The sequence below is a fragment of the Heptranchias perlo genome, chromosome 27 (assembly GCF_035084215.1).
Source record: "Heptranchias perlo isolate sHepPer1 chromosome 27, sHepPer1.hap1, whole genome shotgun sequence".
NCBI classification, from domain to species: Eukaryota; Metazoa; Chordata; class Chondrichthyes; order Hexanchiformes; family Hexanchidae; genus Heptranchias; species Heptranchias perlo.
The window spans coordinates 9,866,319-9,893,102 of NC_090351.1; the positions used below are offsets into that span (position 1 = coordinate 9,866,319).

The window sequence follows — 26,784 nt, forward strand, 5'->3', positions numbered from 1 at the left end:
GTTGTCCTTGATGTCCCTCAAGTTTTTTCTCGTACTCCCTTTTTGCAATTCTAGCTATTTTCTTTGTACACCTTTGCTCTCTACTGTTCTTTGTCTTCGTATAAGCCCTTTCTTTTATTTTTATACTATCTCTCACTTCCCTTGTTGACCAAGATTGTTTAATTACACAAGTGGAGCTCTTGCCCTTTAGGGGTATGTACAGGTCTTGTATTCTACCAAATACTTTTTTGAACACCTCCCCCTATATTTTTATCTGTTAATAGTTCTGCCCAGTCTATTGTGGTCAATTCCTGCCTCATCGCTCCAAAGTCAACCTTACCTAAATTTAAAACCTTGGTTCGTGACTCACCCTTCTCCCTCTCAAACCTAATATCGAATTCTATCATTATGGTCACTGTTAGGCAGGTGTTCCCTCACCATTAGATTATTGACTAATTCAGACCCATTACCCATCACTAAATCTAATATGGCCTGTTCTCTTCTTGGTACATGAACATATTGTTCCAGAAAACTGTCCCGAATGCACACAAGAAATTCACTGCCTTTGGGACTTGAGCTGTTCTGCTTTCCCCAGTCTGTGTGAAAATTAAAGTCTCATTATAACTACTCTGTTTTTGCGACAAGCTTCTCTGAACTCTGCGTTAGTGTGTCCCACTGCTTTATCACTGCAGGTAAGAGAGAAAAAGGTAGGTTTTAGCACTCGGGCAGCCAGCCAGCAGAGTGTGTGCGTCGGCCGGCCAAACCTGCCGCCAGGAGGCTTGGTTCACTTAGTGGGCCAGGCCTCATTGCTATGACACTGGCGAGCTGCACACCCTGAACATTCGTCCCGATGCAGCTCACCAGCTCTGAGCCTTAGCAATATTGAGAGGCCCAGAGCCCTAAGTAGGAGAGGTGGGACTGATTGCAGAGGCAGGGGGGCCTCGGACAGCACCCTTGCTCCTCATGGCCCCATAAAAATAATTTTTCACTTACTTTTTGGAGCCTCTTCCTCTTTACCACCCAGTTCAAATGGATAGATTGTGCAGGGCACACACTCTGCCCAGTTCTCCCTTGAAATTGCATCAGGAACCTATGTACCTCACTTGCATGCAGTAATGAGGCTGCTGCCTAATTCAGGCGAGCCCTTGGGCCGCCCAGTGGAAGGCTCCAGTAAATATGGCGGCAAAGCGGGAACGGGCTTGTAAGTTCACCACAGCGATTTTAACTCCGCTACCAGCGCGTTTCTGCCGGGCAGGCCGAGTTAAAACCCACTCTAAAATTAGTGAGGGCAGAGAAATGGTTTCAATGCAAACATTTTTTTTTTGAAGGCAACTACACTTGAATTCAGCCTCACTCCAACATAAAGGCAATCTTGTACACCATGGTATCAGGTGCACAATTGGGACCGAACCTGTAAAAACATCCTTGGCTCCTGAATCTAGTCTAAGTATGCACCTTGGGACATTTTACTACAGTAAAGGCGCTATATAAATGCAAATTGTTGTTGTAGTCTGAACAGTGGCCCACATCTAGCTTTTTGTGACTCATTCCTCATTTCTAAAAGGAAAGGAGACAGTCAGATTAATACATCAAGCCCTTCCCACAGTAGCTGGGAACTGATGTGAAAAATAGATCCTCACCGCACATCCATACTCTGCCGTGAAGAAAAACAGACCAAAAAGCTTTGCATTACGATCTCTTCAGATTGGGCTGTCAGCACAATGATTCAGTTTGATACGAGCACTAATCAGATTTTCTGCCGGAAGATCTCGTAGCTTACTGATCGTTAAGTTGTTCCTCTAAAATATTTATCATTTGGATCACCTTTTTTTGTTCCTGCTACTAAAATCATTTTTATAAAACTCCCAAGATTTGTGCAGATGGAAGCAAAATGCATGCAATTTATAAAACTTATTTTAATTTTAAAAAAATCACCTATTATAATTCCCTCCTTGCCTACTGCTGCTTCCCTGCAGCACACACCCTCCCTCATTGGACAGGGATGGTTTGTGTTGACCTCAGTGCCGTATCTCCAATAAGAAGGATGCCTCAGCAGGGCAGAAATGACCCACTCTTAGCTTGTTCATTCCCACTAGAATTCCAAGATAAAGGAAGCTGGGATACAACCTTGGAGACTCTGGGATGTTCCAAGAGTGCCAATGGAGTGAATCAGCACCTGTGCAGAACAAATTCCTTTTCATCCAAGGATCTGAAGTACGGGTTGGATTGGTGATGTTACATATTGGTGGCCCAATTTCCTGGTAGGACATCTGGTTCCTCACACATCGAGCTGTGCAATCAAAGGAAAACTTAAAGCCAAGTCTAGGTGCAACCCCAGTGGGAGAGCGAGAGGGAGGAAATTTGCAGGCTCAGCTCAAACTAGTGAATGGATCAAGAACTGTATTCTCAGGCAATTGGGAACATTTCTTCTATTTTTATTAGGTAAGGTTATCAAGGGATATGGATCAAAGGCGATTAAATGGAGTTGAGGTACAGATCAGCCATGAATGGCGGAACAGGCTCGAGGGGCTTAATGGCCTACTCCTGTTCCTATGTTCTGCTTACTCTTTCGTGTGAGGATTGTTTCATGTGCTATTCAAAAGCTAAAGAGGGGAGGGGAATAAAGTCTCTCTCTAAACGGTAAGTAAATTCTAAGTGTAACATAATATAATGTCCACTTGAAAAACATAGGCTAGTCTGCTTAGCATCTCACAATGACGTGTACAGATGAGGGATGCCCTCTGAATGATTCCAGAGCTTTCTTCTCCCCCACCAGAAGACCATTCCAGGTATTGCTCACTCCTTGCATGAAGCGACGGTTCCTGAACCAGTTAATGCCTGTGTCCCCTTATCCTACAGTTGTGGTTTAACCTAAAATAATGCACCAGATTAACTCTTTCTATTCCACTTGGAATTTTGTGTTCCTCTGTAACCCCATCTCGCATTCATCTCCTTTCTCAGTTTTTCTAGCCCATCCTAATAGCTCAGGCCTCTGAACCTAGGGGCTTAATTTTCAAAGTGAAAAACGGGTGGGTTTCGGGGTGCGGTGGGGGCATTGAAAATTGCCGCCATTTCAAACCTGCCCTCAACCCGCCTCCAACCCGCCCATTTCTGGTTTTCACCGGGATGGGAAGAGGGGCGGGTGACCAAGGAGCGGGTCGGGCCTTAAAACCTTTGAAGGAGGCTTGGGGCCCCTATTTTTTTGGACTTCCTGATTTCAACCCCGGGGGGCCGGGATTCCCGGGCCTTCTGTTTTACGCCTTGTGAAAGGAGGCAGGAATGCCCGAGGCTAACAGGTAGATGCCTAGAAAGGCACAGCTTGTGGGCCCGAAGGAGCAGGAGTGCTTCCCTCAGGCCTACCTGCACCGACCCCCCCCCTCAAGAATCGCGGACCCCTCCCCCCCACTCTGATCCTCTGATCCCTGACCCCAATCCTCCCCCCCGACCGCGATCCTCCCACCTCGACCTCCCTTCCTCCCCCCCCCTCTGATCCCCCGACCCCCAATCCTTCCCCTCAACGATCGTGGACCCCCACAATGACCTCTGATCCTGATACCTCCGCCCCGTGACTGACCCCCGATCCCATCCCACGTGACTCATGACCCCGTGCCAACCCATGCCCCTCCGTGCCCCCCCTCCCCCATTCATACAAACAAAGACTTACCTGCAGACTTACCTGAACATGTCCTCTCCCTGCCTGGTCTCCCATCCAACTGAGACCAACCTGTCACTCAGACCAGTCAGACGGACGGGAAACTGATAAAAAGAAAAGATGTCCTTACGTCAAAATCGTAAGGACGCCCGGGAAACCTGTATTAATGTTTCACTTGTGTCTGAGTGAACTCGACTGTTCACACTGTGAATCCAGACACTGAGGTAGATCTTGACTTTGTGTGAAAGTGTAAAACGAGTGATAGCGAGTCGCAGCCCGTTTAACTTCAAAGGGAAAAAAAAACAGCCTGCGACTCGCTATCACCTGTTTTACTCTATCGTATAAAGTCAAGATTGACCCCAGTGAGTCCACGTTAGACTAGCTACAATTATAATCGATTACCATAGAAAAAAATGCGATGGATACAAATTCAATGGAAGAAAAACACAAATTAAAGTCAATATAAAATATTCACCATAATGAAATATACATGAATCATTAAAATAACCTTTTCATTGTGGTGTCAGTCGCAGTGCTACCAGCAGAGTGAATGCTTAGCATTTTATTGTGATTATTGCTTTAGATATTTCGGAGGAGACCTTTCTAAATTTTTAAACCAGATCAGTACAACTTTCTCCCCTTCTGGATCTGGTCAGTGCTGGTAAAGGCTGAAAGTGGTCTACAATCAAATTATGACTGTGACGTGACTCATTTTAATTTTACGGAAAGTGAAAAATTAGTTCATTTTTTTTTGGCGTTCCGGGAGAAAGAGACTGAAAGTAAGTGGGGTTTTAATTGTTAAAAGGAGATAAATATGACTTTTCGGATTCAAATACCTTATTGTCATGGACAGCCTCTGGTAGCCTGTTCTCTCCCTATCGCTGGCTTCTTTGCATTCTCTGGGATTTCATTCTGCCCTCTCTCTGTGTTACTGATTGATATTCAGCACATCCACTATCCTGTTTCCTTGTGATGTTGAAGTGCCTTTGTTTTTTATCTTGCAACATACTACAAGATTCCAGTAATGCCTCATGGAATGGTAATGCCACCTCACATTGTGCAGCCAATGATTCAGGCTGGGAAGGAAAGCCTTCCTTTGAATGGATTCATGGCTGGGGGGGGGAATGTTCACCAGCTCTGCCTGGGCTGGTAATCTGGTGGAATTGATCGTGTACCCGGTGTAGAAGCGGCCCAATTTTCATCCTATTGAAATCAAAATGATCCGTTACTCTCTCCCCACGTCTTTGGTATCTCCCCTTTCTCTCTTTCTTTTTCTCTTACTCTCTACCTGCGTCCCTGATCCTGCTCCATTCTCTCCTTCCGGCTGAAATTCCTGTTTCCAAGAATTCTAGCTGTGAATACGAAATTATGTTTCCTTGAGAATGACAGGAAATTTCAGTCCCTCTCCTCCCTCCGGCTCACTGTCACTCTCTGTCTATCTCTCTTTTTCTCGCTCTGCTTTTTCTGTGCTCATTACTTTCCCTCTCTGTATTTTTCTCACATGTCACTCAATACTTGCCTCTGGTGCTTGGTTTGTTACTCCTGTGATCTCCAGTCTTTTTCCTCCAGCAACCAGCTGTGAATAACATGCCCCTCTGCTTCCTGGGCTTCTGAATAACCGATTTGTGCTCTATATAAGATGGTCCTCGACTCCCAGTTCCTGAACAGCTGATCAGTGTACTCCGTCAGATGCCCCTCTGCTCTGTATCCCTGAACAGCTGGTTAATGCTCATTTAACAGCTTGGGAAGATTAAAAAAGATAACTGAAAGCTCCATAAAACTTATGTGAGGACCCTTGTGATAGGTGCCAGAAGTTGGGTCTGTTCACCATCTGTGCTAATCAAATGCAGTATAATCGCTTTGAGCTTGTGCGGTCTGCACTCATATCAGCACAAAGGCACTTGCATTGATTCAGGGGAACCTCATTGGAATCGCAACCTGAATTCCACCTTAACGCCGGCAACTTCTACGTCCCCATGAGAGCAGATATTTTCATCCACCCGCCATTCAGTGTGTTTTTCGAGATCTCGGGGTAGTAGTTGGCCCTTGTTGCGCCCGATTTAAAGGTGTAAAATGGCGCAAAGAGGACCGATTTCGGGGTGCAATGTCCTGCACCCCAATGACGCCTGAAAAACTTTCGACCCGAAATTGGGTCAGGCCACTTGTCAGGCGTCCAGGGGCAGACGCATAAAACAGGCGTTAGGTCCCTTGTATATGCTAATAAGGGGCTTAATGCCTGTTTAAGGATTCTTACAAGAAACTGGGCTGCACTGAGCGGAGCAGGCCCAAGGCCTGAATGTGACCTAGCCAGTGGCCGCTGCCGGAGAGATAAGTAAATATTTTTTTTCTAATTTCTGTGGAGCCAGGAGGAACAGTTGTGGCCCCCTTCTGCTGTCGCTCCCCCTCCCCCAGGACTTAACTGAGAGGCAGACGGCCCAAAATTGGACGCTTCGGAGCTGCCTGTGGAGGCTGACAGATGCCAGCACTCACCCTGAATATATAGATGAGGCCCGAGGAACAATTTCTGTTTAGAAGGTGTCCTCCCTGCCATTCATTATTAACAAAAGTTTTTGTTTGAGAATCCGGCTCGAGCCCATCTAATTTAGCCGTCAGGTTGCTCTTTCAAATTGGAACTGATCAGGAAGCCGAGCAAGTTTGATTTAAATTTTGAAGTATGCAACCAGCAGCTGTAGATATTCACTGACTACCCTGTGTATTAGTTCAGTCAGTATAAGACTAATATAGGAGCTTCCCCCCCCCTAGCCCCGGTCCTTAGGAGGATGTTTAATGTGAATGAGTAAAGCTACTTAAGGGAGAATTACCAGTCCAAATTCAGAACTCAAACCACACTCAATAAGAACATTGCATCAATCAGTTCAGACTGGCTATAAATAATTAAATTCACAATTCATTTGACGTGAGACAGATACAGATTAGGATGGAGTTGCATGGACAATCTCCGTGCCATCAGATCTGCATACAAATAGAGCAATAAATTCTTGCATTTAGTTCCAGGGAGAAAAGAAAAATCTCTTCACCCTTAGTCTCCCAGTAACTCTGGGGAATTTCAGCCGTCTTGACCCAGCCATTTGTTTTTTTAAGTTTTCACCTCATGTTACAGTGGTAAGGTTACTTAGAGGTTGCCTTTGTTACTGTAAAACTAACATTGTATGGCTAAAATATACTTTATTTATATCTTTACATTTGCTCATACCTTATTCATTTTTTTCATTTTTGGTAGAATATTGATGGGCTGAATGGCCTATTCCTGTTCCTATGTTTCTTTATTCTCCCCTTCCACATTTTCTTTCTCTCCTATTTTTAATATTTAACTTTGTTCTTTTTTATTTCTGCTATTCGTTCACCTCAGAACAGAATAACCTTGCCTTTAAATTTGAAAATAATTACACCTTCCTGCTTCAGTGTTTGGGCACGTAACCTGGGATAACACTTTGGTGCAGCATTAAGGGAGCGATGCGGTGTTGGAGGTACTATCCTTTTGGATAAGACGTTGGGTTAGATTTTTCTCACTGCCTGAAATTGGGAGGTCCAGTGGCAAGAGGGTTGAGGCAAATCAGGCAGAGAGGCCTACCGCCATATCCCCGCCCTTACCGGTGCTGCCGTGGATTTTCAGTCTCTTGCCACAGCAGGGAAGGCAGCCGGCCACCCCTTGGCTGCCCTGCGGCCTGTAAATGGCAGTGGGGAGGCAGGGCCCAGAAACGAGCCCAATTTTCCGACCTCCCACTACTACTGCCTCCAGTGCCAGGAGAAGGGAGGCAGTAGACCCTGGGGCAGCAGCGCAGGGCCCGATGAGTGCAATAGTGGGCACTTCTTACTCTCCTCGGGCCCCCAAAATTGGACCTTATTTTAGACCTCAGCTCAGTCCAAGTCCTAAAATATACTTTTCTGGCAGATCTCTGGGGCTCTTCTGTCTCTTTCACTCTGGCTCCTCCTCAAGTAGTGCTCTTCTACTCGGTGATAGTGATCGCGTTGGGAGCTCCCCCCTCCCCCTGCATACTAATGACCCCTGCCCTAGGAAAATGAGCTGGCCTCAAGAGGAAAATGTGGGCCATTAAGTTACAGTCCTGATGTGGTGGTTCAGGTGGGTGTTAAAGACTCCATAGCACTATTTGAAGAAAAGCAGAGAGTTCTCCTGGGTCCTGGTCAACAGTCCTCCTCAACTAATAGCACCAAAAAAAACATTAACTGGTCAATCATCAAAGTTATTGTTTATGGGATTTCTTGTGTGTAAAATGGCTGTTTTGTTTACCTACATAAGTCACCGCACTTCAAATTTCATTGTATATGAAGGCACTTTGAGACATTTTCAAGATGTGATAAGGTGCTGCTCTCGTTCTAGGTTGCACACCTAATTTGTAAACTTTTTAGACACTCGGCTCTACAATATAACGATATGAAAATGACAGGCAGGAATAAAGCAGCTGGTCCATCAATCCTTCCCCCCACTCATGACCAGACACTTCCTCCCTCCGTCCCCCCTCCCCCACCCCTCAGCCATGAAAACTCCTAGGACAGACAACAAACCAGAGAAGAAACCCAGGGCCAATAAAGGAGAAAAAACTCTGGAATTACACAAATTGGGGTTGTATTCTCTGGAGTTTCGAAGGTTAGGGGGGTGATCTGATCGAAGTTTATAAGATATTAAGGGGAACAGATAGGGTGGATAGAGAGAAACTATTTCCGCTGGTTGGGGATTCTAGGAGTAGGGGGCACAGTCTAAAAATTAGAGCCAGACCTTTCAGGAGCGAAATTAGAAAACATTTCTACACACAAAGGGTGGTAGAAGTTTGGAACTCTCTTCCGCAAACGGCAATTGATACTAGCTCAATTGCTAAATTTAAATCTGAGATAGATAGCTTTTTGGCAACCAAAGGTATTAAGGGATATTGGCCAAAGGCAGGTATATGGAGTTAGATCACAGATCAGCCATGATCTTATCGAATGGCAGAGCAGGCACGAGGGGCTGAATGGCCTACTCCTGTTCCTCTGTTCCTATGATCCCCCGCAGATGATCAAAACCATTCCAGAAGATCACACACACCAAGGGGGTGATTTTAACCCCCAAGGTCGGGTGGAAAGGTAAAAATTATAAAAATGTAAAGCCCGACCCCATCTCACCTTCAACCCAACCCCCCACCCCGATGTGTCCGACCTCCCGCCACAATGTCCGGCTTACCTGCTGGCATCCCCTCCCCGGCTGCTTTCCTGTCTGACAGCCAGCCAATCTGGCCAGTGGTCGTGCGGGAAGGCTGCAGAAAAAATTTAGAAGACGTCTTTATGTCAAAATTGTAAGGGCGTCCGGGAAACCCATAATTCCGGGTTCCCCATCCGGAAATGCACCCCTCCCTACCCCCTCACTCTCCACGGCTCAGAGTGAAAATCGAGGCCCATGCGTTTGTTATCTGACTATCCACTTATCTTCCATGTGATACAATTTTTCCCGCTGTACTGAAGGCCTGCAGCACTCACCACACCAGCCGGCAACTCATTCCAGAGGCTCACTACTCTCTGGGAATAGAAGAACCACCTAACATCTAGTCTACTTTTACGTAGCTTAAACTAATAAATCTCTGCATTTTATGCACACCTGTAAAGACAGGATCGAGATGAAGCTTGCAGATTTCACAAAAAAAAGGCCATTATTAAGTTAGAGATATTGGGGGTGAAATTGGGCCAAGTATCACCCGATTTTTAGGCACTACACAGACACCTAAGTCCTGAAAATGGGGTACGAGGTGCACGACTCGGACAGGAAGTGCGCAGGACGCCATCTTTGTAAAGGGGTTTGCGTGCGCGCACCTAACGATTGCCGGCAGCATGCAGAGGAGGGAGATTATGACGCGGATCAGTGTACAGTGATGATTTGCAGGCAATGCTGCTATTTTGGAACTGTACACACCAGCCAATGCCCTGTCTTAACCTTGCACAGCTGAACAGGACTCCCCACCAGCGCTAGTTGCAGGTTAGTTGCTGGATTATTTCTTCTGGCTGCTGGTGCAATTGTACGTGCTATTGGAGGTTTCCTCTACTTGGATAAAGTTTCAATTCTCTGCAGAAAGAGTGGTCTGGCTGGTTTTGCTGTACTCTTTGTGTCATAGAAAGTTACGGCACAGAAGGAGGCCATTCAGCCCATCGTGTCTGCCGGCCAATAAAGAGCTTTCCAGCCTAATCCCACTTTCCAGCTCTTGGTCCGTAGCCTTGTAGGTTATGACACTTCAAGTGCATATCCAAGTACTTTTTAAATGCATTGAGGGTTTCTGCCTCTACCACCCTTTCAGGCAGAGAGTTTCAGACCCCCACCACCCTCTGGTTGAAAGAATTTTGTCTCAGCTCCCCTCTAATCCTTCTACCAATTATTTTAAATCTATGCCCTGGATATTGACCCATCAGCTAAGGGCAATAGATCCTTCCTATCCACTTTATCTAGGCCCCTCATAATTTTATGCACCTCAATTAAATCTCCCCTCAACCTCCTCTGTTCCAAAGAAAACAACTTCAGCCTATCCAATCTTTCCTCATAGCTAAAATTCACCAGTCCTGACAACATCTTCGTAAATCTCCTCTGTACCCTCTCTAGCGCAATCACATCTTTCCTGTAATATGGTGACCAGAACTGTAAGCAGTACTCAAGCTGTGGCCTAACTAGTGTTTTTTACAGTTCTTGCATTACCTCCTTGCTCTTATATTCTATGCCTCGGCTAAGAAAGGAAAGTATCCCGTATCCCGTTTTAACCACCTTATCGACTTGTCCTGCTACCTTCAAGGATCTGTGGACATGCACTCCAAGGTCCCTCACCTTCCTCTCTCATTTATTGTGTATTCCCTTGCCTTGTTTGCCTTCCCCACATGTATTACCTCGCACTTCTCCGGATTGAATTCCATTTGCCACTTTTTTGCCCACCTGACCAGTCCCTTCATTTTTTTTTTATTCGTTCACGGGATGTGGGCGTCGCTGGCGAGGCCAGCATTTATTGCCCATCCCTAATTGCCCTTGAGAAGGTGGTGGTGAGCCGCCTTCTTGAACCGCTGCAGTCCGTGTGGTGACGGTTCTCCCACAGTGCTGTTAGGAAGGGAGTTCCAGGATTTTGACCCAGCGACAATGAAGGAACGGCGATATATTTCCAAGTCGGGATGGTGTGTGACTTGGAGGGGAACGTGCAGGTGGTGTTGTTCCCATGTGCCTGCTGCTCTTGTCCTTCTAGGTGGTAGAGGTCGCGGGTTTGGGAGGTGCTGTCGAAGAAGCCTTGGCGAGTTGCTGCAGTGCATCCTGTGGATGGTGCACACTGCAGCCACGGTGCGCCGGTGGTGAAGGGAGTGAATGTTCAGGGTGGTGGATGGGGTGCCAATCAAGCGGGCTGCTTTATCTTGGATGGTGTCGAGCTTCTTGAGTGTTGTTGGAGCTGCACTCATCCAGGCAAGTGGAGAGTATTCCATCACACTCCTGACTTGTGCCTTGGAGATGGTGGAAAGGCTTTGGGGAGTCAGGAGGTGAGTCACTCGCCACAGAATACCCAGCCTCTGACCTGCTCTAGTAGCCACAGTATTTATATGCCTGGTCCAGTTAAGTTTCTGGTCAATGGTGACCCCCAGGATGTTGATGGTGGGGGATTCGGCGATGGTAATGCCGTTGAATGTCAGGGGGAGGTGGTTAGACTCTCTCTTGTTGGAGATGGTCATTGCCTGGCACTTATCTGGCGCGAATGTTACTTGCCACTTGTGAGCCCAAGCCTGGATGTTGTCCAGGTCTTGCTGCATGCGGGCTCGGACTGCTTCATTATTTGAGGGGTTGCGAATGGAACTGAACACTGTGCAGTCATCAGCGAACATCCCCATTTCTGACCTTATGCTGGAGGGAAGGTCATTGATGAAGCAGCTGAAGATGGTTGGGCCTAGGACACTAGGCCCAACCATCTTCCTGCAGTCTACAGTTTTCCTCCTCACTATCAACCACACGGCCAATTTTTGTATTATCTACAAACTTCTTAATCATGCCCCCTACATTTAGGCCTAAATCATTAATATATTCCACAAAAAGCAAGGGACCTAGTACTGAGCCCTGCGGAACCCCATTGGAAACAGCCTTCCAGTCGCAAAAACACCCATTGACCATTACTTCCTGCCATTGAGCCAATTTTGGATCCAACTATCCACTTTCCCTTAGATCCTATGGGCTTTTACTTTTCTGACCAGTCTGCCATGTGGGAACTTGTCAAAAGCCTTACAAAAATCCACGTAGACTACATCAAACGCGCTACCCTCATCGACCCTCCTTGTTAACTCCTCAAAATATTCAATCAAGTTTGTCAGACACGACCTTCCCTTAACAAATCAATGCTGACTGCCCTTGATTAATCCGTGCCTTTCTAAATGACGATTAATCCTGTCCCTCAGAATCGTTTTCAATATTTTGCCGACCACCGAGGTTAGGCTGACTGGTCTGTAATTACTCGTTCTATCCTTTTCTCCCTTTGTAAACAACTGTAGAATATTAGCAGCCCTCCAATCCTTCGGTACCATGCCTGAAGCCAGAGAGGATTGGAAAATGATGGTCAGAGCCTTCGCTATTTCCTCCTTTGCTTTTCTTAACAGCCTGGGAATCATTTCATCCGAACCTGCAATTTATCTACCTTCAAAGATGCTAAACCCCTTAATATTTCCTCTCTCACTATGTTTATCCCATCCAATATTTCACACTTCTCCTCCTTAACTACAATCTCTGCATTGCCCTCCTCTTTTGAGAAAACAAATGCAAAGTATTCATTAAGAACCATACCAACATCTTCCGCCTCCACACAGAGGTTACCCCTTTGGTCTCTAATAGGCCCTACTCTTTCCTTAGTTACCCTCTTGCTCTTAATGTATTTATAAAACATCTTTGGGTTTTCCTTAATTTTACTTTCTCATGCCCTCTCTTTGCTTTCCTAATCTCCTTTTTAATTTCACCCCTGCACTTTCTACACTCCTCTAGGCTTTCTGCAGTATTGAGCTCTCGGTGTCTGATGTAAGCTTCCATTTTTGCCTTATCTTACCCTGTCATTTAAAATATTGTGCTGGAAAAAGTTGCTTCCAGGCATGGGTGGCCTGGTAGGGCTTCCTCTGGGAATTGAACATGACTGGGAGAATGAAGAGAGGCCATGCAGAGCAGAACAAACTGTTAGAAGAGGGGGTGGAGGAGGAGGAGCAGGGCACTCAGCAGGAGGCCATATCCAAGGAGGGTCTTCAGGGACCAATTCTCTTCCCTCAACTTCAACAACAGTGCATCAGAAAGACGTCGTGACTGAAATTTATCAACTGCTGCAGCCACAAACTGCAGCCTCAAAGCAGAGCAAGGACAGCATTGTCTGTGGCTGTCAAAGTGTCCGTTGCTCTTAATTTTTACAGCTCTGGCTGCTGCTGGAGACATAAGCAACATCTTGCAGTTTGCAGTGCACTGCAGTACAAGGGAGGACACTGAGAAACCCATTCCTCTCATTCCTTCTTGATGTGGAGATGCCGGTGATGGACTGGGGTGGACAAATGTAAGGAATCTTACAACACCAGGTTATAGTCCAACAGTTTTATCACTCACCTGACGAAGGAGAAAGCCTCCGAAAGCTTATGATTTTCAAATAAAACTGTTGGACTATAACCTGGTGTTGTAAGATTCCTTACATTCATTCCTTCTTGCCAGAGACAAACAGGAATAGCGAGCATGAGATTCTGCTCACATTGCAGGCGTCCCCATGGTGTAGGGTGCCATTGACTGCACACATATTGCCTTGCATGCTCCTCATTTGAACTCGGGCATATTCATGAACAGAAAGGGATTCCAATGTGCAGCTGGTGTGCGACCACGTGTAGCGCATCATGCAGGTCAATGCCAGCTACCCTGGCAGCAGTGATGATTCCTTCATTCTGCAGCAGTCCTTTGTTCCACCTGTATTTCAACCAGAATGGCAAGTCAAAGACTGGCTACTGGGCGACAAGGGTGATCCCCTCATGACATGGCTCATGACTTCAGTCAGGAACCCATGCACATGTGCACAGCAGGCCTACAACGAGAGCTATTCTGCCACAAGGAATATCATTGAGCACACCATAGGCCTCCTCAAGAAACGTTTCCACTGCCTGGACCGCTCTGGAGGAGCCCTGCAGTACTCAGCTGAGCGGGTATCAAGATTTGTGGTAGTATGCTGCATGTTGCACAAACTGGCTATTATGAGGGAGCAGCTCTTGCCACCACCTATTTGGCAAGAACCTGAGGAGCAGGACCTTGAGGAGGAGGAGGAGTAAGAGGAGGTGCAACAGGAAGTGGAGGAAGAGGAAGGGAGGCTACAACATAGACAGGCCCTTTCTGCCAGGGCTGTAGATGATCAGATTATTAATGAGAGATACCAGTAACCTTAACTACACCTCCCCATTCATGAACGGTCACACACTCCTTACCTTTCCTCTCCCGCATGACCATCAAATCATCCTCCTTATGATTACACATTGGTTCCTCCCTCAGCTCATCGCAGAAATAAAAACCACCACCAAATGCAAATCCACATTTATAAATTAACACATGAAATTATGCAAACAAAATGAGACTATTCACCCTTGTGCATTCCCTGCCTTTCATGTGCCTTTACCTATCCTAGTGTTCCTGCAAGGTGCTTGCCCAGTGGCTGGAGCATGGGTGGTGGAAGGCTGCTGACCTTCAATGGAGGAGAGTGCAGATGGCTGAGGAGGACGACCTTGAGCAGCTCTGGGCCGAGAGGGCCCGGCTTCAGACTGCACCATCTCAGCCTGGGCTGCATCTGTCTGGCCTGGCTGGCTGACAGGCAACAGCAAGGGCACTGGCGGAGTGGCAGGGGTGGGCGCAGGAATGTTGTCATCCTGAGAAAGGACAGCAGGTGTTCCTGGAGTCACTGCCACTCTCCAGGGGTGGCACCTCAACAATCCTGGTGACTGTTGGAGAACAGATTGGTGGACTTATGCGATGCCCTGGAAGCCCCTTTCAACAGTGATATCCAGAGCCACGATGGCAGCAGTCAGAACTTTTGATGTTACATTGGTTATCAGATGCTGCATCATGATAGATTCCATGTGCTGATGGAGGTGACCACCCATTCCATGTGGGAAAGAGTGGGCTCCAAGCTCTGCGCAAAGCCCTGTGCCAAGTTGGAGCTGGATTCCTCCATGCCCCTTCTCATTGTGCGCAGGCTTTCTGGCAGGCTTTCCAGTGCACCAAGCATTTGGTCGTGTTCGCCCATCAACCTTTTTTTTTGTTTTTTTTATATTAATTCATGGGATGTGGGAGTCGCTGGCAAGGCCAGCATTTATTGCCCATCCCTAATTGTCCTTGAGAAGGTGGTGGTGAGCCGCCTTCTTGAACCACTGCAGTCCGTGTGGTGAAGGTTCTCCCACAGTGCTGTTGGTAGGGAGTTCCAGGATTTTGACCCAGCGACAATGAAGGAACGGCGATATATTTCCAAGTCAGGATGGTGCGTGACTTGGAGGGGAACGTGCAGGTGGTGATGTTCCCATGTGCCTGCTGCCCCTGTCCTTCTAGGTGGTAGAGGCCGCGGGTTTGGGAGGTGCTGTCGAAGAAGCCTTGGCAAGTTGCTGCAGTGCATCTTGTAGATGGTACACACTGCAGCCACAGTATGCCGGTGGTAGAGGGAGTGAATGTTTAAGGTGGTGGATGGGGTGCCAATCAAGCGGGCTGCTTTGGTCTGGATGGTTTCGAGCTTCTTGAGTGTTGTTGGAGCTGCACACATCCAGGCTAGTGGAGAGTATTCCATCACACTCCTGACGTGCCTTGTAGATGGTGGAAAGTCTTTGGGGAGTCAGGAGGTGAGTCACTCGCCGCAGGATACCCAGCCTCTGACCTGCTCTTGTAGCCATAGTATTTATGTGGCTGGTTCTTCTGTAGCCTGGCCCATCGAAGTCCTCATCTGAATTCTCTGCAGCAAAACTGGTGTGTGTGGCCTGTGAGTTGTGGGTGTGCGGATTGCAACAGTGGTAATGCGTAAGGGTGAGAAGAAGCATCTGTTTGGCAGAGTTGAGTTCTGATGGAAAGAGTTTGTTGGGTGATGGGGGTGTAGTGCATGGTGCAGTGGATGCAGCTAGTGGTGCAGTTGGTAGGAGACGCCACTTGACAACTCGTGTCAAAGTACGAGCTTCTTCCTGCACTGCATCCATGCTGATGATGCTGTGCGCCTGGCATTGACTTCGTCCCCCTCTGCCTCCCACTGCCTTTTGGGTATATGTCCGGAGGGCCCCTTGCCTCCCGCACCCCCACCACGATATAGGATGTCCCTCCTTCTGTCCAGGCCTCTAGTGCATCAGCAGAGAACCTTGGTGCATGCACTCTCGCAGGCTTGGTACAAACTTAGATCGGCAGATTGGTGAGGTCTGGCATGCAGATTGGAGGATGTGGGATTTAGTAGTGCGCAACCTTTATTCAATGTTTGAACATAACTCATCAGTGTGTAAATATAGGGACGGGAGCTGCATCTGTGTTTTACATGTGCGATGTCTGATCTCTGTTCAGACTCCGTGCAAACAGTAGACTGTTATTTTCAGTAAATAACAGATACCAGCCTTCCTTGAAGAGATTTCTAACAGACAGCCTGCCTTTAAGAGATTGGAACTCCCCTGCTGGTGGAAAGTGCAAACTGCATGGAATCCTCATTCAATGCTGATTTCCAACGCAGATTGCAGGTAAGTCCTTCGGCCTGACGAAAGTCTCGTCCTGCCTGCGCAGGGGCCATTGGGCATGGGGTAATAGCGGATCACACTACCCCCGCCCAAAAACAGGCCCTATCCAATTTTTTCCCCTATGTATCTAATACAGAAAGTGTTATGTATCTAATACAGAGAGTGTTGGGCTTTTGTAGGATATTATCATATCTCCCTATTGCCCTTATGTGGAGGTATTATGGGATATTGCCATACAACCTTTATCTCTTATACAAGTTCGAGGACTAAGAAACACTGAAACATCTGGTTAATACTCTTTATGAAATCAAGTCAATGAGATAATAAAACACAAACCCTTACATGCAGATCATCTAAGATAGATACCGATTATAACTCACACACCACGGACTCCTCAGGAGCTCACAAACGGGTCATCTTGACTGCTTATGCTAACCTCAGCAACACTAGGTCAAATTCCCCAAGGAGCTAATTGCATTTTATAGGTTTATTTACATCGGACAAATGTGGGTACGATATGTCATTACGTTCTGTGTATATGCTGTTAATACGTAAACTCATTTAGTGGTAAGGTTAGCTGCTATCATTTGTTGTGCATGCCCATTAAAGACTTGGGTTGTTTATTACACTACACATGAGTTCTCTGCAGCCTTCAAAGTCTTATCTTTTCCCGAACATCCATAGCACAACCCCTATTCATACCAGTTTATTACACCCTCCTTGACCGATTTACTATATACCTACAACAACAAAAAACAGCTTGCAATTATATAGCGCCTTTAATATTAAGTTGTTACAGTTTGCCCAGCTTATCTGGAGCGTTTTAAAGGAGGAGAGAGTCGCAAACTGATTTCTGCCAGGACAAAAATCTAACCCATTTTGAGGAGAGTGAGGTAGAGCCGCACAGAGGTTTAAGGAGGGAATTCCAGAGCTTAGGACCTAGGCAGCTGAAGGCACGGCCGCCAATGGTGGAGCGATTAAATATTTCTTATCTCTTCTCATGGGCAGTTAATGAGGTGATGTCGCCTATATGCCAGGCCTGACCCAGTATAGCCATTGCAGAATGAGTCTTCAAAGTGTGGCTTTATATATTATATTAAGAAAAGCTTACTATAGCTAATCTACCTGGCACACCTTTACATGCAAAGGGTGTTATGTATCTGTGGGATTTGATTTTAAATGTTTCTTCAGAGTACCACATTGTTGGAACAAATGACTAGTTCAGAATACTACTCTCAACTTTGTTCCACCAAGAATTTGGCAAAACATTTTCCATGCTTCTGCTGTGTCAATTTTTTCCACTGAAATCATTCTTTGAGAAAGACGAAGAAAGTGAAATGCGTTTATAAAATCCATTTTGATTTAAGTTATTACAGTTTTGCCAGCCTATCTGGAGAGACACAAATTGATTTCTCCCAGCCAGGAGAAAAATCTAACCCATTTTTAACACTGCTGGCATGAAAATGTTGCGTGATTAGAGGGTGTCTTCTCATAACTGAGAATTGAAAGTCTATTCTTGCTGTCAAAAATGATAAATCTGTGCTACAAGGCAATGTCTTCATGCCAGCAGTGTTTCAAAAGCAAGTCCCTGTTGTGGAAGCTCCATTGTCCTCTATAATTGGAGCCCCTCCTCCTCCTCCTCCTCCTCCCCCCCCCCCCACTCCTTCCCGGTGGATAATGGAGAGTGGCGGAGATTCGAGAATTTACAGATTGTGTTCTTACTTTCATAGAGCATCATTAGGCAGAAGAATGAAGTCTACTAGAGAATGCACAACAAAAAAAAATGATGTAGTTTTATTCGCCAAGTAAAAGAGATAAAGTACAAATAACAAAAAAATGTTCCACCAATTCATTATTCTACGAAGGTTCTGGCAGCTAATGAGCACAGCAGGTAATCAGTATGCACATAATGGATGTTCTACTGGGTTCCTGAGCTTAGGGATAAGTCTGAGCTTTGGAATTCACATTCATTTAAACAAATACTTTATTTAAAAGCAAAGCACAGTGTTATATTTTTTAAGCAGGGTTTTGTGATTAAATTCTGTGATGATTGTTAAAGAGGATGGTGAACAGCAATAAATACTGAAAACTTGTCTCCCAGTTCCAACCTGTGCAAACAGCAGCCCATAAACACTGCCAGAAGGGTCTACTCCAAAAACGTATCTGGATCTCTGGTGCCAGGTATTAGCAGGTGGCCGCTAATGTCTTCCTACTGAACCAGTATTCATAGAAGACCCAAGAGTTCTCCTTATGTCCTAGCTGGCATTTCTGCCTCAACCAATGCCACCAAAAACAGATTAACTCTTTGTGCATCTTATGGCTGTTAGTGGGATATTGCTGTCTGCAAAATGGCTGCCACATTTGTCTTTCTAACATTTCCTGCACTTCAGAAGTAATTAATTGTGTGTGATGTTTTGATGTGGTAAGGTGCCATATAAATCTAAGAGTCGTTATCATTGACCAAGCCCATTTTCTTCCGTAGCATGCTTAGAATGAATGATTCAGGAACGTAGAGAGAGAGAAGCTGGCATGGCTTACGGGACATCTGATCTCTCTTTATGGAGGTTACATAGTTCAGCCACTTAACAACTTCTCTGTGATTACATTTCCTGAAATATTATTATTCAACATTCCTCTATTTGCCTTCATGAGACTGAAGGAAGAACATTCGATGCAACACTTCTGTAAGTCAGTTCAACAACAACAACTTGCATTTATATAGCGCCTTTAACATAGTAAAACGTTCCAAGGTGCTTCACAGGAGCGATATCAAACAAAATTTAACACCAAGCCATATAAAGAGATATTAGGACAGATAACCAGAAGCTTGGTCAAAGGGGAAGGTTTTAAGGAGCGTCTTAAAGAAGGAGAGAGAGGTACTGAGGTTTAGGGAGGGAATTCCAAATCTTAGGGCCTAGGCAGCTGAAGGCATGGCCACCAATGATGGAGCGATTAACATGGGGGATGTGCAAGAAACCAGAATTGGAGGAGCGCAGACATCTCGGACAGTTTTAGGGCTGGAGGAGGTTAAAGAGATAAGGAAGGGCGCGGCCATGAAGGGATTTGAAAACAAAGACGAGAATTTTTAAATTGAGACGTTGCCGGACCGCGAGCCAATGTAGGTCAGTGATCATAGGGAGTTCAGAAATTAGTGGGACTCTCAGCTCTCAATAGACTGCGTGACAGTAACATTGAGCAGTTGTGGGGATGTTCCAGTGGGTAACGACTATTACATTCCAAACATCTGCTTCTCAGACATAAAGCTGCCATTTCAAAACAAAATATCTAAAAGTGTGCAACAAAGTAGTTACTGCCATTCACTTTAGGGTGTCAGCCTTGGCTCAGTGATAGTGCTCTTGCCTCTGAGTCAGATGGTTGTGGGCTCAAGTCCCACTCTAGAGACTTGAGTATGTAATCCAGGCCGATGCTCCAGTGCATTACTGAGAGAGTACTGCACCTGTCGGAGGTGCTGTCTTTCAGATGAAACGTTGAACCAAGACCCCATCTACCCTCTCAGGTGGACATAAAAGATCCAATGGCACTATTTTGAAGAAGAGCAGGGAAGTTTTCCCCAGTGTCCCGGCCAATATTTAACCCTCAACCAACATCGATAATACAGATTATCTGGTCATTATTTCATTGCTGTTTGTGGGATGTTGCTGTGGGCAAATTGGCTTCCGTGTTTCCTACATTACAACAGTAACTGCACTTCAAAAATACTTCATTGGCTGTAAAACACTTTAGGTCATGAAATGCGCTATATAAATGCAAGTTCCTTCTTTCCTTCCTTTCGTTCTTTCGTTCTCCCATTTCAGAAACTACAGAGTGCACAACTCAATTTAGGCAACTGATTTTCTTTTAATTATTTGCTCTAGGCACAGCTCTTTTAAGAGACACTTACCAAGGCAGATGCACGTATCGAGCGATGACTTCAGCACAGACTGCTTACCACACAAAGAGCAAGCCACGAGCATCGGGCGGATCAAACCAGAGCTCTACAAACAGAAATCCGTGGATTCGGAAGACACAAAGAAGGAAGCCGGGAAAACTTGTGGGAAGATCAACTTCATGCTAAAATATGACTATGAGAATGAAATGTTGATTGTTACAATTCTCAAGGCTTTTGACCTGCCTGCGAAAGACTTTTGTGGGAGCTCGGACCCCTATGTAAAAATCTACCTTCTCCCCGATCGGAAAAGAAAGTTCCAGACCCGAGTGCACAGAAAGACACTCAATCCGACGTTCGATGAAAGCTTCCAATTTCCTGTATCATATGAAGAACTCACTAACAGGAAGCTACACTTCAGTGTGTTTGACTTTGACAGGTTTTCTAGACATGACATGATTGGGGAGGTGATTTTAGAGAACCTGTTTGAGGCCTCAGATCTCTCCAGGGATACCTCCATCTGGAAGGATATTCAATATGCCACAACTGTGAGTATATGTGTCTTTGTCTATGCTAGTTTTAGTGTGCACAAATAGTATGCCTTACCTTGGCTCAGTTGGTAGTACACTTGCCTCTGGCTCAGGAAGTTATGAGTTGCAGCCTCACTCCAGAATATGAGCACATGACACTTAAAGTTGACCCTTTACTTTTAGAAACACTAAGTTCCTTCTCATAGCTCCTTGCCCCCAACCCCATAAAAGAATTAAGCAGTGCCAATAATATGTCTATAACCCTCCATCTGCCTCTCAATAGATATCAGTAAGCCACTGAAAGTAGTGAAAATCCATCCACTATTTGCAAGTTAGCAACCAACCTTTTAAATTATTTAACTGCCAGCTACTCCTTGCCTTAAGCCCAGGGAACAAAAGGTGTTCAACATACAAAAATATAATTTAGCAGTATTGTCGAACTGCATTAATATGTTTCTATCTTATTTAATCTCCTAAAACGATTCATTGTTAGGCTGCAATTCCAAACCTGACCAGCTACAATGCAGTTCAAGACCATCAGATACCTTTTACCTCCAAGCTTGTGTCTGGAGAATAATCCTGAGACTCTTGTGAGATGGCATCAGTGATGAAGGCTATTGATGAAATGATATGGAACTGATGGCATTGAAGCTAATCCATAAAAATTATGAATGAATATGAAAATAGTCAGCGAAGTGCAGAATGGGCCGGTTATCACTGGCATAGAGGTGAAACTTACTCTCATTTGTGCGTGGCTCAATCAATCAAATAAAATCAATTGTAAATGCTCTTTAACTCCTCATCCCTTCAATGGTGCACAAATTCAACTTAATTTAACTAAGACAAATAATTTGCAGTTTCAGGAACCAGTTAGAAAGGGATTGCATTGATCTCCAAAGTTCATCTCTCTGAAGTCTGTGGTACAAGAAATGACCAAATGGCATGATTTGTCTCACCAAAACAAACTAGAATTTAGATAACGTGGGAGATTTTGCAATTTATGAGACAACGCTTTCCATTTTGGCACAAGTGATTTATGAAGGACTGCCTCAAAAACAAAGTTAAATTTACAATCCCCCACATGGATAAGTTCCTGATTTCAGCTGTGCTTCCTCACAAGGAGGTTGAGACGATCCGATAGAGTGTCATCCTGGATTTCCTCTCACACCCCTCCCAGCAATTGGTTCAAAATGGCACTGGCAGAGGCCTCAGACCAGGGCACCCTTCCACCCTCTTGGTTGGTCTGACATTGGATATAATGCACGAAGGGTAAATTCGAATGAGAGACATAAGGCACTGCTACTGCTAGGATCGGTGAGGAGTTTTTGAGCCTGAAGACTATGGAGAATTTGAGGAGTGATACCTACAGCTGGGAACAACATTTTGGAGTGATTTTTTTTTTGTTGGTATTTGCCTACACAGCCTTTGCCTGCGGACTGCTTCTGGGAGTGTGAGTATTGGCAGAATTTGATCCCCTCCCTACCTCCAGTGAAGGCTTTACGAGCAGGAATGGCATTCCCTATGGGCAATGGCCATACTATTGAATGCCATTGTCGTGGAGCAGGAGGAAGAGTGGGAGAGAATGGAAGAAAAAAGATCTGAGTGTTAGGAACCCATTGTCAACATCTATAAGTAGCAAAGTAGAATAACCGCATCCAATGTCCTCCACCCTCCAAAAGATTTCTTTACATTTGGACAAGTCATGGTATCACGATTTTAGAATTTGCTCTTTGCTTCATAAATAGAACTTCTTAGAAACCCAAAACTAACTTTACACATGAAAATTGTCACTTCAAATAGAATGAAAGGCAAAAATGAATGAAATAAAATATTAGAAAAGGAGCTAGCCAATGGGAAGGGAAAAGTAAGCAATAATCTACTTCCAGTATGTGTGGATGAAATTAACTTTATATCCACTCGCTCAGCAACCTCTCTGACCTGTGACCCGGCTTCTCCCTGTTGAGCATGAATGTAAAGAGACTTTGTGGTCAAATTGGAGTTGTTCCCCCCTCCCCCTCCCCCACTCTCTGCTCTGTACGTTCCACCATTTTTGTTTGAAAGGTAATCCTGGTTTGAAACATTGGATTCTGTAGTGTTGGAAAATACCCTTGAAATTACTATGTCGATATATGTTTTAATACTATGTTTTAATACGACATTCCTTTGTGTGCTATTTTAGCAGATATGTTAATTCTCTAAAATAACACAGTATATTCATCTCCTGATAGTGACCACACTAATTTCTGGGATCATATTGTCTAATTACATTTGTATCCAGCAGAGGGAGCATGTTATGGGAACAATGCTGTCATTCATTGGGTAAGCTCTTGGCTGAGATCTGGATCAACAGCAATTTAGAACATGTGCTGTTGAAGGATAGAGAGTAGGATTCCTCTTGTAGGTTCTGAGTCATGCTCCTGTACAGTTACGCAGATACTGGGAACTCTCTGGTACCTCACCCACTCTTCATAGGAACACAGGAGCAGGAGTAGGCCATTCAACCCCTCTAGCCTGTTCCGCCATTCAGTTAGATCATGGCTGATCTGTACCTCAACTCCATTTACCCTCTTTTGTTCCATAACCTTTCATACCCTTACCTAACAAAAATCTCGCGATCTCAGTCTTGAAAATTTCAATTGACCTAGCCTCAATGGCTTTTTGGGGGAGAAAGTTCCAGATTTCCACTACCCTTTGTTTGAAAAAGTGCTTCCTAATTTCACTCCTAAATGGCCTAGCTCCAATTTTAAGATTATGCCCTGGGTTCTGGATTCCCCCACCAGAAGAAATAGTTTCTCTGAATCTACCCTGGTGAATCCCTGAATCATTTTAAACATGAGATTAGATCACCCCTCAACCTTCTAAACTCAAGGGACCAGAAGCCAAGTTTATGCAATCTGTCCTCATAATTTAACCCTTTAAGCCCTGGTATCGTTCTGGTGAATCTCTGCTGTAGATCAATATATCTTTCCTGAGGTTTGGTGCCCAAAACTGAAAGCAGTACTCCAGATGGGATCTGACCAAGACTTTGTACAACTGAAGCATCACTTCCTCACTTTTGACTTCTAAGCCCCTTGAGATAAAGGCAACATTCTATTAGACTTTTTGATTGCATTCATATACTTTCTAGGATAGGACTGTTCCTTTTCTTTCCCCTCCCTCTATCTGGGGTGCCTGATAGTAACGGACATGTGCCTGGATTTTCTGGTGTTCTGTTAATGCCGACAGTAATCCATTTATAATAATTGGGTTATAGCCAGTGTTAAAATAATATCAATTATAAAATCTAGGCTGTGATGTTTACTGCTCCTGTCACTTTTTTCTACTTCATAACCATGAACAAAAGAAAGTATGAGTCTGGAATCAAGTCTTGATCTGACTCTGGTATGCAGCAGTATGACACTCCCCCCTGCCCCCACCCCCACCTTTGGGAGGCAACCACACACACTTGGCCTTGATACAGCTGTGTTGAGCAGAGTTCAAAAAGTATGAAGGGTTCGTTGGACCTCCTGGGCTCTTTGAAACTTAATCAGAGTCTTTTTTTTAATGTTTGAAGAGTCTGGGTGATAAACTTCAGCTCTCTGGAGACATTGCAAAATGTACAGCCCGGGAAATGGAGCTCTGCACGTGTGTGTGAGCGTGCAAGCACCAAGTGGTCTCGTAGTGGTGGAAATGAGATTCACAGCAACTACTTACTGACTACAGACCCCTCTCTGAGGAACCAGCAGCTCAGGCCGGCATCACAGACTAATGTGTAATGCTAAATTGTATCTCTGCAGTTGCTGTTACTTCTCCATGATTGGGAGAGACCCATAACTCCTAATTGCTCCAACAGGCAATCATTCTGATCCATAAAGGAACCACTTTTTTGGAACTCCTTGTTCTCAGTGAGATACCTGGTTGGTTCGATGAATGCCAGCCCTAGAGACTCAGGCAGCTTGCAAATTCTGGAATACTTGACTATTAATTCCCATATATATCAATATTCATATCTTCCTTGATGTGAATAATCGATTCATGCAGCAACGACATGTTTGTTTACACCAGTGGAATAAATAGCACGTTAAACAGCAGTGCAAACACGTAGAGTGTTGGAAACCAACACAGCCGCAATAACACTGCAAACAGATTACAGTGATAGAAACCCACCCAGTCACAGAGGAAGCAAAGTTAACAAATTAGCCTTTTAGCAGATGTTGAATGCTGATCATGGTTGGACAACAGAATGCACTTTGGCTTTAGAGACTGCTTCATATTCCTTTGGAGGGTGATGGGGAGGGAGCTTGTGGAATTATTACATCTTTTATAAGATAATTCCATATATTTGAGCTTTCCCATTGTATTTATCAGCTGTCCTATGTATATTCCAAGACATAAAGAACTATTTGCTGAATAGTTGTTGAGAAAGGACTAGGCAGTTCCACAGACTGTTGAATAACGGGTCCTAATTATTTCAGCAGAATGCTTGTAACGGCCCTTTTAAAGACACCTCCGTATTTTTGGCCGACAGGAAGTAGTTGAGGATTTCATAAAGTCAAGGAACGGTTGTAAACAAACTTGGAGATTTAGGTTGTACATTGACCACGGTCGAGGATTGGATAGTCATAGGGACAATTAGGTTCTGGAGTAAAGAAAGAACTTGCATTTCTGTAGCACCTTTCATGACCATGGAACGTACCAAAGCGTTTTACAGCCAATGAAGTACTTTTCAAGTGTAGTCACTGTTGTAATGTAGGAGTACCATGGGGCAGAATGATAGTTGAACCTTTTATTGGCTATAGTGTGCAATAGTTTCCCAAATGGCATGAAGGTTTTGCATTTGAGGGCTCCTAGTTGTGATTTGTAGAGGAGTAACATTGACTTGGAGGTCAATGAGTTTATTTGAGTCTGGCTTAAATTGATCCGATCAATTAAACTCAGGTCTTTGCATCAGGCTACTAGGTTTACAAAGTGCTCCAGCGTACATTGGACCTCCTCCACCTTTAAACTTATTTCAAAGCACTGATAGTACAGATACACCCAATCTTACTCTTAATACATCTACATCCTAACAGCCATGAGCAACACAGAACACAGAGCTCTCTCCTGGGTCTGAAAGTTTTCAATTGCAGTGAGGCAGCTGGCCAAATGATACTGTAGCTGCCAATCTGAGCTACAGCATAACTGCACCCTTAGCTCGCAGTGGCTGATAGTGCATCATTTTGAAACTCACAGCAATTTTATAACTCTTAATCTGTTTGGACCTGAGTAAGTAAAATGGGGACATGTGGTGTGGATATCAAAATAAGACTTTGGAGGACAGCTCAATTTTTTTTCAAAAAACTGCAAGGCTTTAATTTATGCAAAGGTCACAGTAGTTTTCCTGCAAACATCATCTTTCAGTTATTTTACAAGATGTGCAGTCTCATTACTGACGGGAGAAAACAAGGCTATCACAGTAATGATGCATTATACTTTAGTTTGTAAACAGCCGAGTGATCATTTAGCGGCTGCTAATATCCAGGATGCTTTTAGATTTTGCAAATGCTGCTAATTTCTTTGAGTGGAACTGATTGTGCTGGAATAAAGAAAAGGGCTTATAATGGCTCTCATAAATATGCATTGGCACTCTAGTCCAGCACCAAGATGTTGTTCTTTTCTTTTTAATGAGGTTTGAAAGGCTTTTACCCTGTAATGTGAGAAATCAAATGGAAAAATGAAGATTGGCTCAATGCACAATACAGCAGCCAGGGCAAAGCCAGTTTTTAGCTATATACCAACGTGACATAATCCTGAAGGATAATTTGCAGAAGGAGTTAATTTTAAAGCGACTGTGTCCTTTTTGTGTAAAGTTTACAAGGGAGTCCTTTTTACATACGAACATACGAAAATGACAGGCACGAAAAGGCCAGCTAGCCCATCAAGCCAGCCCCAAGCTCATGGTGCCCTGAGCATCAGGACCAGGCACGTCCAGTCATGGGATCTCCGGGGAGAGTCAACAAAAACAGAAAAAAAACTAGTGCCAATAAGGGAAAAAATTCTGGAAAATCCCT

The 26,784-nt window shown here is 44.8% G+C and overlaps 1 protein-coding gene across 1 annotated transcript in view; it reads left to right on the forward strand.

The window, feature by feature from the left end:
* The window catches only part of LOC137344332 (synaptotagmin-6-like), a 156,150-nt gene that overhangs the window by 52,587 nt on the left and 76,779 nt on the right, over positions 1-26,784 (forward strand). The window contains exon 6 of the mRNA XM_068007195.1: positions 20,215-20,773. Within this exon, the coding sequence (XP_067863296.1) occupies positions 20,215-20,773 (559 nt within the window). The remainder of the gene's footprint in view (positions 1-20,214; positions 20,774-26,784) is intronic.